This window comes from Photinus pyralis, unplaced genomic scaffold, assembly GCF_008802855.1.
Source record: "Photinus pyralis isolate 1611_PpyrPB1 unplaced genomic scaffold, Ppyr1.3 Ppyr1.4_LG1, whole genome shotgun sequence".
NCBI classification, from domain to species: domain Eukaryota; kingdom Metazoa; phylum Arthropoda; class Insecta; order Coleoptera; family Lampyridae; genus Photinus; species Photinus pyralis.
Window position 1 is genome coordinate 15,687,574 of NW_022170249.1, and position 17,340 is coordinate 15,704,913.

The window sequence follows — 17,340 nt, forward strand, 5'->3', positions numbered from 1 at the left end:
AGGAAATTCGTCAGGTTTTATCCATTTATTTAATCTTTAATGACAGCAAAATAACAACAAAGATGTAAATAAGCAATGGTTACTTCTATAATACATGTTATGGAAAAAATATGTACACTACAATTATATGTACAGTTACAAATCGACATGTTATGTATTAACAACTATATACACACATAGAAATAAACACAAAGGTCGTTAATAAATACGTGTTACGTACCTAGGTATAGGAGTTATGCACTTTCACTTTATTTTTGGATTTTGGTGCTGTGCACAATTAATTTGATCATTCCAAATCGAATAATTAATTACCGTGTCTCAAGCTTTGATTGTAAAATACATCTATAAGTATTCAAAGCTCAGGTTACTGTTCGGTTTTTGGTAAGCACATTGCCCATAGCTTTCGCAAGTTACAGATAATGTTATTCAATTTTCTCCCATAAATGCATATTTTAGAAACTATGATTTCATAAATCATTACACAATAATATAGTTTTACTATAATATGCTGGTTGTCTCTCCCAAGTTCCATATTGAATATGAAAAATTCTGTTATATACAAGGCAAGGTACAAGGTGTTTTTCGACGAATGCCTCAGAATATTTTGAAAATTTGTGAATAAGAAGTATTCATGTAAATTATCTTCCAGTTGGTGACATTTCCGGTTACACCGGAAGTTTATTCCCACTTGCTTATTTTAAAGGAAACACCCTATATAGGTACTATTTCAGTTTTAAGTTCTACGTAAAATTGTAATGTTTATGTCAGCCAAAATCATAATTGCCAATTTTTTCTATGGGAGAGCTGTTAGTATTTAATTGGGTTAGCTGGCTTTTAAGAGGTTCCATTTTTGTAAAACAATTTTGAATTGAATGGAATTTTTACCATTGCAGCTTCCGGTTCTGTTGAAAATGACCTTTCACTGATATTGAATTGCTAAGAAAAATGGTAGATCCAAAATATAAGCACAAAACAAAAAAAACGACAATATAACATGATAGTACCTTCTCTTAAAATAAGTTTCCCCAAGTTTAGTGCTTAACTGTTACTCCAAACCAAATCTTAGAAGACCTATTCTCACTTTCAAAGGAATGTGGAATGTGGAATTTGTTCAAACCTTTTGTCATTATTTGGCTAAAAAATAACTCACCTCGTTCGTGGAGCAATAGTCTCGTTGTAAGCCTCTGGTTTTCACTGAATCGAGATTTCAGATTTGTTCAAGAACTCCTCTCCAGAATGAGAGACAATGTGAAAACACCTTCCTGCTATCAAAATATGATCTATATTTTGAGCGCTACTTACGATTATCGGCATCGTATGACTAGAATACAAAAACGTAAAAAATAAAAGTTTTTAGACCTAATGAAATTGTGCGCAGCAGTCAAAAATGGTCCAAATCGGTATCATATACGTTGTAACTTGTTATAAAAGTGGAAACTAAACAAAAATTATGGCACAAATAATAACATTAACTAAAATTACGTTAACACTTATTCCTAAAGCTTCGTGGTGGCTTGTAGTTTGATATATTTGTTATGTTGCTGTTCTTCCCCTTCCGGCGGTAAAAAACACTGATGAGTACTAGTTTTCGCCCTCGAGTTTTTAAACAAAACCCAGACGATCGTCACAAAGGAAACTCCGGTAGTCAAAGACAATAAAATTAATATTAAACCGATCATACTAATGTCGAACACTTTTGGTACCGCACTTTCGATCACTTTAATACACGTAGGTTTCGTCACACTAGCTTGCACGATATGGGCACAAACTTTGTACGAGTTATCACAGAATCCTTCGAACACGTGCACCGGCGAGTCACAACTGAGTCTCTTCTGGGCGAGTAACCCACTGTTCCTAAATACGGCGACGTCGAGTTCGCAACTGTATTTAGGTTTCACGACAACAGCAACTTTTAAACCGTCCTGTTTAATCGACGCGAATATCGCCGTTACGTTGGGCGAATTCGTGACTGTACCCTCCGTGGTGTTGATCTCGACGTGCGTTTTCAAAGGCATAACGTCGGAGCAGCCCAGTACCAAGGAAAGGTCGTCCGAGCTAAAGGCAGACTCGAGCAGTACCACACAGTAGCGGTAATTGCGCCCTTCCACTAACTGGGAAGAGTTTGGTACAGTAACGTTTAGTACCTTCGGGTCGTCTAGCTGCGACGAGTTGCACTTCAAGGGCGTCGACTCGTGCAGGACTTCGTTCGGGCCTTCCTCCTCGTAGACAAAGATTGCATCGCACATATACGGAAGTGCCCTCTCCTCGACGTTCCACTGCAGAGTAATTTGATCGCCATCGTAATAAAAATTTTGAAGATTAATGTGCGCCTTGACGGGGGCAGAATTGGACGTAACTGCCGGATCTTGCTCGTCCTCCCCGCACAGCAAGTCTTTATTAGGAATATCCACCAACAGTCCGTTTTCCAAGGTGGGAGGCGTAGTGCAGACCACACTACCCTTGTCTTCCTTGGTCAAAGATGAGTTAGCGAGCCATAGTGCGAACTCCGAGAGACTGCAATCGCAATTAAGTGGGTTTTCTGAAAAAGATTAATGCTAAAGTGTACGCGCACAATAGGCCAACGTACCAGATAAGGTCAACCTCCGAAGTACGATACCAGTCTTCAATGCATCACTGGCAACAATCGATATATCGTTGTCGTCCAGTCTAAGGTTCTGCAATTTCTTCAGCGGCTGAACTAAATCGGCCGTTAAAGCTCGAAGAAAATTGTGCCTTAAGTCCAAGTTGTTCAACGACAGTAAGTGCGCCAAAGACGCGCCGGAAACCGCAACGATCCTGTTGTGTGACAAATCCAGTTCGATTATCCTCGAAATGTAGATGAAGGCGTGATCCTCGATAACGTCAATTTGGTTATGTTGAAGGGAGAGAACGGTCAAATTCCCCAATCCCTCCAGACATCCCATTTTAATGCTGGTAAACGAATTGTGAGCGAGCTGCAGGTACTTCAGGGATTGCATCTTGGGAAATGTGCGGGAGTCGATGGGGCCCACGAACGCGTTCGCCGAAAGATCGATTTCTTCGACCGTAGATATTTGGTCTAATTTTGATAAGGCCGCGATTGAGAGACGATTGCCGCGTAGTCGTAGCGTTCGCAGCTGCGGGAGCTTTGAAAATGTGGTCGGAAAGATTTTGGTTAGAACGTTGTTGCTCAGCTCGACGAAGGAAAGGTTGTAGAGACCCTGAAAGCTGAGAGGTTAGGAGATGCGGACCCGGAGGAATTCTTACCTTAAATGACTCCGCATCGAGAATTCGTAGTTTATTACCGGATAGGTCGAGGCGGTCGAGTTCGGGTAGCGACTTTAGAGCGAGCGTGGGTATTGAGGTAAGTTGATTGTTAGGAAGTCCCAAGGCTTGAAGTGGGGATGCTAGTCCTTGGAAGGCTGTTTGGTGAATGTCGGTTATTTCCCCAGATGATATGACTAGACCGTGAAGGGCTACTCCCTCCAGTAGGGATCCGGGAAGTGAACTTAGGTTCTGTACTGTACAGTCAAGTAAGGATACCGATGCGGAATCTAATGAACGTAGCGTCCGTCCTGCAAAGAATTATCTTTCAGTTTAAAGTTTTCATACACTTTGCTTTCCATGCATTTTCAAGTATACATTATTCCTCAATTCGTTTATATAAGATGTGCTACTCTTGTAAAATAGTGAGAGTATTGACAATTGAGAGAACGAGAACAAGATGTCACTGTGAATTGGTGTTCAGATTTTCTGTCGTAGTAAGGAGAGTAAAATAAGTTTTTCAACGAATCAATCTCACTGCCTGGTTGTTTAACCGTTTCAAATTTTGCATTTTATTTTAATTACTCCGAGAAAAAGAAACCGGAGGAATGCATGGAGCATTTTAGCAGTGGATTGGCGCGTTTTAATCAAGATTTTTTTGTTTATGGCCAAAATTTGGCCTTAATTAAGTATAGTCCTGAAAATAGAGCACCAATGCAAGCGCTTGGTTATTTGCTAGAGAAATTTAGATACATCGTCTAATTCGTGAAGCCAAAAAACAGAAGTAACAGCATTTTAATATTGTTTCGATCTAAATGATTTGCGTTACCTATATTTTGGGCACGTGGAGAAGTGAAAATGGTAATTAATGGATAATGCTAAATTCGTGGCAACAGCTTATTCATTGCACCTGCCTCCTACGCAAAAAATTTCGTTAATGAAAGCTGTAAGTGTGTTACCGAGCACCCTACCTACACACTTAGTTAACCTCTAATTAGCATTCCTAATTTAAGGCATCGGTTCTCATTTATTCGCAATTTGGAATGAAGACGTGGTTTCCTACTTTTGCAGTGTGACGTGATACACAAACAGAATACTTAGCCTCGGCGATGGACTTTTGAATGGCAGGCAAATCAGTCTAGTGGAGGTAGAGGTTTTCACAATGCAGTGACCCAGGAAAGAGTAGTGCACCGTATAATGTACACAAAGAATCGACAGCGAATTGTTGCCTACAAAACATCATAGAGATAAAGACGTCCTCTAATGTTTCCATTAGAAGGCGGCTTCTTCATTTTGGTTGCTTTCAATTCAAGTCAATAGTTTCCGAAGGAGTTTGGCGATCTATATTTTACGTATCAATGGTTTTTGGATGCGTCACGCGGTTAAACGTCTGGGAAAGTTACTAGCGCCAGTCTGACGGACGGTAATACAATCTTGATGTGTTTTAGGTAACTTTAAACGATCGTATGTTCCCATCAATTTATTCAGTTGATTTAACAAGCTAATTATCACTACGCATACAACATTCCGGCGCCTTCGAACGCAAATACCTACGGCCACCTAGACGTCTACCACCGCATCTGTTGAGAAGGTAACATTTTTATAAAAAATCGGCCATCCCGTCACAAGAACGGAGTTCCAGAAAGACAAGTAATTAAATCATCTAGGGTACCCAAATTGGGGGAAGAGTCGGTATTCTAGCTATGAGCCCAAAAAAATGGGGGAGTCTTTAAGGGAGAATTTTTTTAAAACAAATTTCTTTGCAAATCAGATATTAATAAAGGATAAATAAAGGATTCGGTCGTTAATTGTTTTTAGTGCATAGCATGTGGTATTGTTTGCGTTTTGTCCATCCGTCCGTCCGTGCGTCCGTCCGGGCCCGCTGCTTTTAGGGGAATGGTCCTAGAATCCTAAAATGTTTGCAATAGGTAGCCTATACCTTGAAGGTGTGCCAGGTCTGAACGAAAGGAAGTAATTTCTACTAACCATATTTCTCCTCCAGAACGGATTGTCGGAAGAGCGTACTCACAAAGGGCGATTGGGACGTCTGGAAGAAAAGATTCATTGGTGATATCCATATTTCAAAAACGGTTTGTCGGAGGAAAGTACTCTAAAGCAAGTGGAACGTCAGGACGAGACATCTCTATTAATGATGTCAAATCTTTCAGTGCAAATATCTGCAGAATGGAGTGTCTGAGGATTTTAAATGTATGCCAGGCGGCCTTAAACGTGTATTTCCGTAAAAAAAGTGGAGGGTTAGTTTTTACCCTACTGCAATACCTCCCTTACTATTTAGGGAAAAAACGCACTGATCACTTGATACCTCTATTATTTATTTAATTTTGCGTGTTATTAACACGTAAAAACGAAGTTTAGTTTTGTTTCAGTATTGTTGTTTTATTTGCAAATTGTCACTTTATTATGGAGACCTCTCTTATCTAATACAAGGAAACTGGGGTGGGCGATCGACGCAACTGGGTAAGTGATGAAAGTCTTCATTGAGCTAGCCGATGTAAAAAGGGAAAAACAAAATTACATTACATTAAATTGAATTTGGACCTCGCGGACTTACCACCCAGAGGAGAACAATTTGGTAAATTAATTAAGAACCCGTCACGATCACATTCAAATTACACTTTCATTTTCGAAAGCGCGGGGAGTATCAATTTTAACCTGCCATTACATCTTGCGGAACTTCTATAGTAAAAAAATTCGTTTTTACCCAGTTAATAAAGGACCTTCAATAAGCCTCTGTAATTTTGCGCTTTGTGAAAATGTAGACGGTTGTAACTTTACTTTGACTGTTTCTATAGGCACTTGGTCTGTTTATCGCTTGTTTACGTTTTTTTAGGTCTCTTTTTATGATTATTAGTTTATTTTTTTATTTATTTATTTATTAACGGTTGCCCATTATAACAAAACTAAATAAAAACTAAATAACTACATAAAACTGACGCAAACGATATACAAGGTGGAAATATAAAACTAAATATTGTTACTCCAAGACATATCTATTTTCTATAAATAATAATTTTTTAAATAAAGATATAGTAGGTAAACCAAAAAAACTGAAATTTTTGCATAGAGTGTTGGCTGTGGTGCACATCCTAGAAATGGGAGATGATTGTCCATATTTGGTTTTATGAGGGTACATAAAATATAGGTGCACTACGTAAGTTTAGTTATATACTAGCAGACCCCTCTTCGATGAAACATACGCTCGGCCGCGCCGCCTCACCTCGCCCACACGGCGAACTATGTAATCATCTAGCGGTATGAAACTTCCTATTCTCAACAAAAAATTTCATAAAAATCGGGTAAGCCGTTTCGGAGGAGTGCGAACACAAACACCGTGACACAGGATTTTTGTAAGTACGAGTATATTACAAAGAAGAGTTTGATTCGGTTGTTGGTTTTTGGTTAGCTAATCCCAATTTAATATTCTTAGGGCATTAAAGAGTTGTCCTTTCTGAAAATCGCAAAGTTGAAGCCTCGGTTGAAGCATTTGTGCAAACCAATCATTTTAGGCAGAATGTACCTAATTGTGCAAGATTATCTTAAAGGAGGGGATATATACCTTGGCTCAACATTCTTGCAAAACCGACTGATACGCTTCATTCCGGCCTTCCAATTTTCTCGTCCAGCCCTTCCACTTTACATTTATGAGTACCTTCTATCGACATTTCGTTTTCGAGATACTCGCATTGGAAACTTTACATTTGTCTGCGCCTAAAATTTAATTCCTTCCTATTGATACAGTTCGTTTAATAATCACCTTAACGAAATTGGTGGGAAACTACAAATGTATGGGAGCAAATTTCTCTGGTATTATCCAGGACTGCATCGCAACAGAACTGTAGAACGACTGTAGTATGATTCTGATTCTATAAATTTTAAAACACCGATGTATAAGACTTGAACGAAATTGGTGATCACATCTCGTATCTGTGTACTAAAGTACACCCAACCTAATTTTCGAAAAACCTTCTGTACTTTGTTTCGCCATCAAGTAAGCCATTTTTTAGTTGAGTTTGAATGTGCTGTTCTGATGAAAATGGCCCATCAGTCTCCCAAAATCGTAAATCGGAAATAGGCAAAATTAATAACGAGCTTATTTTTGGTGAGGCGTTAGTGTATGATAAGAGAAGCATTTTCTGAAAGGTCCCCTCACTTCCTCCGCTTTCTTCACCCGATACAATGAAGTCGGACGCCCAAGCAGGAATGAAAAAAAGACGAAGGGAAACTGTTCGTTTTTAAAATTTTATTATTGATTATTTGGAAAAACCAGCACTTTCTTAAGATGCTTTTCTAGGTTTTATGAGAAAATGATTTTACTTTCCTGGAAAACATTTCAAATTTTAGATACCTACTTCAACCTTATTTGTGTATGGACCTTTTTGAGTTACTTATGATTTCCCAAAACTATTGATGTACAAACACTTGCTACATTACTTTTGGGAAATTGAAAGCGACTTAAAAATGAAAAAGTCCGCATTTCAAAAATAAGGTTGATGTTGAAATTTAAAAACCGAAACATCGCATCTGAAAAGTAAAATCTTCTTACAAAGCATGCAAAGAAAATGTTGTTGGTTTAAAAAATATAAACAAAGATTCCTTTGTCGTTTTTTCCCCAGAAGTAAGAGGAATTGTTTTAATTTCGTTTTAACAAATTATATAGCATTAACACTTATTAATAACTGTATACTCTGTTCATCCCAGATTAAGTAGATTCGCCTCTCCGCTTTAGCAATGTCACCATTCCACTAGGTCAAAGAGATTAGTGGACAAGTTCGTACTCGCGATGTAGATTTTTGTGGTTTCACGAATAAAATACCTACAATTTTGAAATGTAGATATAAATAGTATGCAACCAAAAACGTCCTACAAGCTTTTACGTACTACACTGCGCACGTAGGGGGCTCTCTTATTTTTCAACATCTGGAAGTCAACCCTCAATCTCCAACTTTTCCCCGTCTATTTTCAGACAAGTTCAGAATTAAGAACACATCTACCTATTTAAAAAATATAGACTTTTATTACTAAATTAAATTAAATTATTTAAAGAAATTTTAAATTACCTACTCTTTTCCGTTTAACTGCAGCTGAGGGCCCACAGCTGAAAAGTAGGTTCATGCACCAAAAAGATTTAATTGATTTCAAAGTCCCGTTGTTAAAGTAGATTGATTGATCCATTGTTGAACGAAGACAAAAAAGGGAAGTTTAGAAACGACTAATCTGACAATTCTTCCGTGATTTCCCCAAAATAATCTCATCAGCTTGATGGACCACCTTTTCAAATAGTAGTTCGAAATCCTCTGCTTGTCCATTCTCTTCATCAAAATCTTCGACGATATCTTTAGGGCTATTGGCGCATGAATTGTTGCACTCGAGGCACATTATTTCAACCAACTTTTCCTGCATATACACGCGCCACGGCATCCTTTTTTTTGCACCCAGGAGATTAACTTTTCCAGCTCCATTTTTGTGCTTCCATGACATTTCCTAGCGAAAGTTGGACTTGGTGGTACGTCCTGAATGAGTGTTGCTTCATGTTGGAGGCAAAGAGGATATATCGTGTTTACTGATGTACGCAGTCCTAATGAAACACTGATGTCTAAAACCGTTTAAAGTCATGTTGGCATTCTTGCAATCATACAAACGAAGTAAAAATTGATTCCCAGCTTTTGCAATAGCTTGTGCGTCTGCATTTGGAATCAGAAACAGCTAAGCTAGGAAAAACAAATCTGGGTTCTAGACGAAGACTTTAATAAATTTGGTTTTCCCGTCGCCAAAACTCGAAGACGTAGAGTCACAGCCGCTGAAACCGTGTAAAAATAGTATGTTTTTAGTCACTATGTTTTCTTCAAGACAAAAGGGTGAGTAGATCTGTGCTTCATGAAGTAATTGAGCAAGTGCAGTTAATAGAACTAATAAATGTATATCTTCGCCGACAATAATCAAATCACCGATGGATGAATTGAAGCCATTTCAATTTTCTGTATTAACGATGAGGCAGTCTGCGTCTTCGTCAGTTTGTCGCACTGTCGACTTCCTTTTAATCATTTCAATGAGGCGATGTTTATTTCTGCTGTTGGATAAAAAATTTGCCTGGCCTATAAGGAGTCATAGATTCACCAAAAATTATGTCAACCGATGACTGCTTTCTTTCCCTTCGCAATCTTTCTGCGCTCTTCAGGGGAGGGGATGAACCAAGAAATTGAAAATGACAGTCAGCGATAAACAGGCAAGGTCGCGAAAGTGGCGAACACCTGCAGTTATCGTCTAATGTCCTAGCGTGCGTACGGCACCAAGGCTCATGTTCTGAGACGCGCTAACGCCCTACCCATTCGCCCTACGTCAAAATATCATACGCTTTTTTTGTCTCAAGTTTTGTCTACTTTCCAAATTTCCAGATACTTTTTCTCTGAAATACACAAAATAACGGTTTTTTTAAAAACGATATTTTTTCTTTTTTTCAAAATTTGGGGGAGTTGCGGGGGGAATTTTTGGTGGGAAGTTGAAAATTCCAAAACTACCATGAATTTTGCATCCTAAAATTATACATTTCCTGGACTATAACTGTCTATTATTAATTATGGTTTATACCAAAAATCGCATCATCTCTCAAAGAGACAAACAAACACGTAAAGTAAATTCTCCTTTAGCCTAGCCTTCAGCTTTCATTGTGGCTCATTTCTGTCGTTTGTACGCAGATATGAATTCGAATATTACGGTTGGATTACGTAATATTCGATTTGGAACGTCGAAATTAAGGAAGTATTCCATTTCGGATTCAGAATCAACCTTTTTTTTTCTATCCGTGAGACACATTTAGAGATGGTCCAGTATTCCAAGGCTAACCGACACAAATGGTAGTTTTAGTTGCTGTATAAGTAAGGTAAAGGGTTTTTTTTACTACTAGCGTCTGATGACATGATTATTAACCTTTTTTTCCACTTGTAAAGTAGGCTTTCTCGGCATTTGTTCAAAGTGGTTAATAATGTGGACATTATTAACTAGTAGTCAATAATGAGAACTGTCACGCTGTCACTTTTAGAAAACACAACCCGAAATTTCGCTCAATAAACGTTAGGACAACTTCTCTAAAATGAATAATTGCCACCATCCGCCATTTCCAGAGAAATTACATACCTAAAATTATCACATTTTGAAAAAATTAATTTAGAGGATTTCAAGTGCTTGTAGTGAAAAAAATAGTATATATACCACGGTAGGAAGTCTATTATTGCCTTCGCACCTTACACCCCTCGGCGCAAGCGCCTAGAGATGTAATCTTGGTGCTCAGGCAATAATACTGTACTTCTCTACCTTGATATATAATGTACTATTTCTATTGTATTCAATACAGAGCTATTCCTTTAAGGATTTGATGGCTTGGAATTTTCTCGTTTAAGTACGATCGTAAGATAATAGGGTGCGGAGTTATTAGTAATAACACCTTCGTTCACGTTTTCTACTTGTCTTTGACAAAGTGACACACTACCCTTTTCTTGCCTCAGCTTATTTTTCATCCACCCGGCATATGTAATCAAATTTACAATATACACGAGGAAATACTGCACCCATTTAATGTAGTAGTAAAAAAGAAGAATAGCAAAAACTGACTTACCAATAACTTCAAGAGCCGATCGGTCGCCTGTACACCTAAGCGTATGCGGCATGTCACAGCTACATTCGACGATCGGCTCCTGGTTAATGTCGGGACACTTCCACAAATCTGGACTGGGTGCGGCCACGTAGCAAAGGGCGCCTAGCCACATCAGCGCCCCTCGAAACCAAAACATTCTGAAAGAAAAATAAGATATTAGGAACTAAGCGCATTACGTTCGGTTCGTCGGATGGAATTGAATACTGAATTAAATGTGAACAATGGAACCTACGCTCAGGTGGTTCTCGATAATAAATTCATTGACTATACATAAATGGTGACCGTATTCCATATTAGGTGTTCGTTTCGATTCATTTATAACCTGAATTCTCCGTACAGAATCTTGTTTTCAGCTGTTCAAATAGTCGAACTTTTTTTTTAAGTTCAATTTTGGAGGACGTAAAACACGGGTCATAAATTCGGCTTATTTCCGAATCGCGTTTTCCGATATTTTACGATAACCACAAAATTTGTATACAAAGTCCATTGCACTAAACGTACTCGGACCTTGTCGAGTATTACGTATTGCAAGCATGTGCCAACTTGTCAAGCTGGATAATGTCATAAAAACGCCGGCATTTCTCTGAATCTCGTACCTTATTTTAAGCTGCTTTAAAATTGAATTGTTCATTTAAAATGTCCCTTGAATTTGAAATTGCTAGCTCGTTTATGAGAATGCCATTCGTATAATGGCACATCCTTCGATGTCTTCGCCTTTTTCAACCGCGTACTCATGTGACCTAATACATTTTAATAAAACACTTCACGTACTCGAAAAGTCACTTTCTTCAACCAACCGACAGCTTTGTAACGTAAAAAGCTATACGTTTTATAGAAGAGAGGAAAGTTATAGTTTTCCTTCTTTGCCCACCCCAATGAGGTCATCTAAATGTTTATGCAAATTTTTACAGAGAGTTCGAGATTGACTAAGTATTTTGAAAAAAACTCGAATGATTGGGAGACATATTTAATTTATTAAAACATGCACTTCGGGCTATTTTCCATGAAGGAAAGATGGTCATTGTTTTTCACTCGATTATGTAATGCTTTCAACATTAAAATCAGTGCAGTTATCATCACATTTGGTCAGTTCCCAACTTCAAAGAGGTTGGTGAACTTGGATACCTATAATCAACAAGATAAATAAATTAGATGCTCCAGAGTGTCCCAATGTACAGAGTTTCTTACACGATTCGATTTTAAAAAACATCGTTAATCTTCAACGACCATAGAGGATAAAACAATACATAAGCTCATAAATGCAGTTTTGGTGATTATTAACGTAAAGCAAACACATTAATTATAGACAATCGACTGTTAAGGATAATTGCGGAGAAATAGTAAAGGAACTAATTGGAGTTATTATAATGGTTACACGCCACAGCTATTGCCTAAAGCAAGACCTTTTATTGTCGTATTAGGCTAGCTGCATATGGATTTTCTCTATATTGCAACCGAATTCTTTTTCTTTGATGCCCTACATGTATTAACTCTAATTAATAATAATAATACATGTCAACCCTATTGGGATATTCCAGGCGAGTAGGTATGTCAAACTACAATTTGGTATCGTTAGCACCAAACTACCTGTAGAAAGTCTAATTTCCCTTTTAAGCTTATGCGTAGTAGATTTCCGAGGAGGTAGTTATTGCGTAGTTCATAATTTTGCATAGTAGTTTTCGACAACATAACTGTCATTTAAATGAATTTGTTTTGGGGACAATGGCCTACGTTTTTTTTGCTCCAGAAGATCAATGTAACCAAATTTTGGCATTTATTACTATTTGTACAAAGTACGCGTTTTCTTTTAAGACCTCCCAAAATTGTTCATTCGCTCGATGTTTTGTATGAATTTGGATCGTGATTGAAAAAGAAATAAATGTATAATTCCAACCAATATTTATTTGAAAAAGTAATTCCTTCCTGGTTGTATCTTACGTCCTAACATACAAAAGAGCCGACCATAGAATAACACAACCTAGGCTCATTTATTTGTACCACTCAGTTCGAACTACCCGAGACTTGAAAGCGGTGCGAAAGATCTGTCGTTCCGAAATGGAAGTCTACTACTATCAATTTTTCCCCAGACTTGCCAACTAAATATAGGGTAAGTAAGTTAAAGTTGCAGTGCCAGATCTTGGACTGCAGTGAAAGAGACGTTACGGAGCAGGTCGGAATGAGACGAGGAATTTGATCATTTACGGACATTTCCTAAAGCTTTTCAGCATACAGGCTTTCGTTTCTTAATCAAATTATAAATAAATACATAATGTAGATTTCATCGTAATTGATTTATTTTCTAATTAATGAAATAAAAACAGGCACTCAGAGCCAGATGACGTATCCACGCACATGCATTCCATTGAAGAGTTAAATTTAAAAGAAAATTGTGATTATCTTCATAATCCTTAAAATCCGGCCACTGCGAAGTACTTTACGATTATAAAGACTGACTGTCTTTCCAATATAATTGTTTTTTGTCGGTAAATGATTAGCTTTGTGTTTAATCGACCCAGAATATCAGTTGGGTGGCCATAGTTAATAAATCGCAAGTCTAACGGCATTTAATGAGCCATTTTGGGAACGTGCGTTTATAAGGGTAAAAATGTCTGCTGAACCCGAATTCGGATGTTGCCAAGCTGATTTTTGGCTAATTTCAAAATGGCGGCCAATATGGCGGCCAAATATATAAATTTTTATGCCAAACGCATTTTACATAGTTTTTCGGATTGAGGTGTTAAAAAAGCATACAGGAGGCACAGAAAATTGCAAAACTTATATATTGGGTACATTATACAGACAACACGGTAACAATATAGAGATAATTCTGACGGCAAATGTATTACCTATATTTCGTTCAAAAATTTTAACGGAACTTAAATTTCTTCATCATTCTGCTCATTTTTTTTAAGATTGAAGCAGTCGCCAAGACACTTGTAGATATTTGTGCACTTTTAGTTCATAGCATAATTTATTTAAAGCCAAGTTTTTAGGAGGACTAGTCTGACCATTCGATTTTTCAGTGTCCCTTATCGCATTTGCGAGACAATATGTATGGTACAAGATGCCCCCGGCAACAGCATCATGAGAAGATGCAACTCTACGCCCTTCTGTACCCACTGCACCCAATGTAAATTTCCATAAGAGGGTCGGCCTAAAAAACTCAAGTTGTTTTTGAAAAATAAAATTTCATATTAATAATATATAAATTTTATATTTTATAAATTTAGACCTTTATCTACAAAATGTTCGGACTATTTTTTTAAAAAAGTTTATAGCAACTGAATACCGGCTGTTTAAAGATTAGATATTTTGCACCGTTTATTGCGCTAACCTGTTTTATTGTTTTACTCTCGATCAAGACGATTTATGGAAAAAGTAAACCGACAGTTTTCTAGATAAGTTACTTCTGAACATTACCCCAAAAAATGAAATCATATTTTTTGTAAATAAAGTCTGTATCTTGGAGGGCGGTAAATAAACAATTTGAGTGTAGCAAGTGGCGCCGCTGCACTGTGTCGGCGGGAACCGAGGGGTAAACCACCTAGTTAATTCGGTGTACAAATAGTAGTTAATGAATTAAAATTAACTTTTAATGTAGTTAATATGTTCTGTAAATGCAGTTAATTTCAAGTTAATTCAGTTAATGTAATTTAATGTGGTTAATGCTAAGTTAATGTAATTAATTTACATTTAATGCCATTTAATACTACTCGAGATACTACTATAGGTAGTGGCTATAGCATGTGAAAAACCAAATTTTGAACCTGGTGTTAGATTTGCTTTTATTCCAAGTGCCTATGTATCAAATTTTATTTAAATACTTTCATAAATAAAAAAGTTTGCAATTCAAAAAGGGCACTGTCAATGTAGAATTGATTAGGCCCAACTTTTAGCATTGCGTATTATATGGCTAAAACTATGCCCTCGACTATGCCCATATTGAATTTCATGCAATTCGGTTTATAACTAACGTACATTGCCAATTCACGAACTCCGATCTATAACTCTGATAAAGAATCCAAATGCAAAATGAACAGATCTCGGGACAGATGGACAGGCACCGCAAAATTATAGACTCTCTACGTCTTAGGAGATCGTCAATAATTTGAAAATGTTGGTTATTTAAAATATTTTTGCTATAGTGTTTTATAAACAATTTAATAACCTGTCATATTATGTAATAATACACAGGGTGTTCCATATCAAAGTCACATTTTTGTTATCATCTGAAAAATGCGATGTGGTTTTGTTTTTTTAAATGCAGATTCATTGGAAAAATACGCAATTTTTATTTATATATATAGTTGGAAAGAACCTAAATACTTACCAACGGTTATTAAAAAGCACAAAATTTAATAACAAACAAAATTTGCCGAGGAAAATGTAAAACACTAATTTAATTAATTCACAGCTTTTTTGGGACACCCTATATATCACCACAGGATATATTTTCCTACATTTTTTCGAACTAGCTATGAAGGTAATTAACCATCTCTTACGTATATATAAGTAATAAATTATGGAAAACAATTTAATACTAAATAGTACACAATACAATAGATAGTGGCGCCATCGTGCTGTATTTGTGAACTAGTGCAAAATTCGGCCTGGCAACATCCAGAATTGGATTCAGCACATTTTTTTACATCTAAAAAACCATGTGGCCAAAATGGCTCATAAAATGCCGTTAGAACTAAGAAACCAGAGCCGACAATAATGCTCCTTTGTTATTACATTCTCGAGTACGTTCAACTAGTTCATCACATTCTACAGACCTCGTTTAAATAACCTACCTTAATATTTCAAATGTTACTTGATGAACGCACGAAATCACAACTTACTCCAATATTACTTATACATAGCTCAATCTTATTATACGGGGTGGTGACTTGACGAACGCACCATAGGAACTTCAATAGTAATTTTTTAATTTCCGATTATTGGCTCCCGTAATTATTTTAGAAATAAAGTCTAGTTAGGTACTTAACCCCCAGGTTCTACGCTAACTTCACACTACAAGAACACGGAAATAAAATAAACCCGGCAACGTTTTAAAAAAATGGCCACCCGAATGACTATTCCCTCTAAAACTAAACAAGTACCCGCTTAAATTTGAAAAGTGGCACGTGATAAAACATCTAAGGCAGGGCCTCCTTACGTTAGTTGTAGACAACGCTTTGATCTGAAGCACAGTAGGGAAGGAATTTTAAATAAAACACTGAAATTGTGAGAAGTTTGTTTAATAATGATCGTAATTATCATGATTGTGAAAACCCGGAAATTTAGTTGATGTACATTAATATAAACAAAACAAACAAAGCCAAAAGGTGTCGTACTCTCGCAAAAGTCACTGCCAAGGATAAAAAGAGTACGACGTAAGAAAAACCTTGCAGTTTGATTAAAACAATCCAAAAGTTAATTAACAAAATATTTTGTAAAAGTTTTAGCAGTAGTTAACAAAGATAGTAAATGCATATACACAATGTTGGTTACACTCAAGGTTAAAGCAAGTTTTTTTGGGGACAATGGGTCAGGTAGAAGCAGGTACCAAGATTCTGAGAAAGGGTGAAATACACAGGATGTGACTCATCTTTGGTGCAATAAAGTCCTTTTGTTGAAAGCAAGATGGAAAACTACATGGCCTTGTAGGCAAATTTGACTAAAAACAAAATATGTGGAAATTATTAAATCGCCACTCATTTATCACACATAGATTCTAAACTGAAAGCTTTGATTAGCGTAATCTCGCTCCTGCAAGATGGGTAGTCCGCCCCTGGTTTCGGGGTTTCGAACCTACAGTTGGATGTCGAAGACAGTGCACGGAATTAGGTGCCCTAACACATAAATATAGACTACAGTTTCTTTTTCCACCTTCCCGAGACTGCTTCATTCACGGAGAAAATTGTTAGTAACATACAACAAGTCAGTACATACATTAAACAAATCAGCAATTTCCACATATTAAAATAAAATGAAAACTTACATGAATGTAACTTCAAGGACAAGACCAAGTAATCAACATCAATAAACATAAATTAAGCAAACATTACACCAAAAAATGTAAACAATTAAAAACAATAGCATAACGGTATCACACATATGATTGCATTGCGGTTAAACAAAGTAAATTTCAAAAACAGAGATTCAAACACACAACAAATATAAAATGCGGCATACAAAACACAAATACGATATAAAGAAATGAAAAAAATTACTACCTGCATTAAATAACACAAAATAACAACAAACATTTATGGAGCGAAACGTTCACGACCGCCATTCAAGACAAGATGCCAAACATAACTCCCGTTCGTGCTTTCTAGGTGGCGCAGGCAACTTTTTTTCCCACCTAGAAATTGCATGGTTGCCAACTCTCAAAAATGTATGTATCGTCGTAAGCTGTATATATAGGGTGGAACCTTTCA

General features: G+C 36.9%; 1 protein-coding gene across 1 annotated transcript; it reads right to left on the minus strand.

Moving 5' to 3' along the window:
- Positions 1-28: 28 nt before the first annotated feature.
- Positions 29-11,244, minus strand: LOC116159445 (carboxypeptidase N subunit 2-like). The gene is made up of 5 exons (XM_031472412.1): positions 11,145-11,244; positions 10,874-11,049; positions 3,247-3,554; positions 2,588-3,200; positions 29-2,539 (listed from the first exon to the last, which is right to left on the minus strand). Exons 2-5 carry the CDS (start codon positions 11,046-11,048, stop codon positions 1,497-1,499), a joined length of 2,139 nt encoding a protein of 712 aa, XP_031328272.1. The 5' UTR covers position 11,049; positions 11,145-11,244; the 3' UTR covers positions 29-1,496.
- Positions 11,245-17,340: the final 6,096 nt, after the last annotated feature.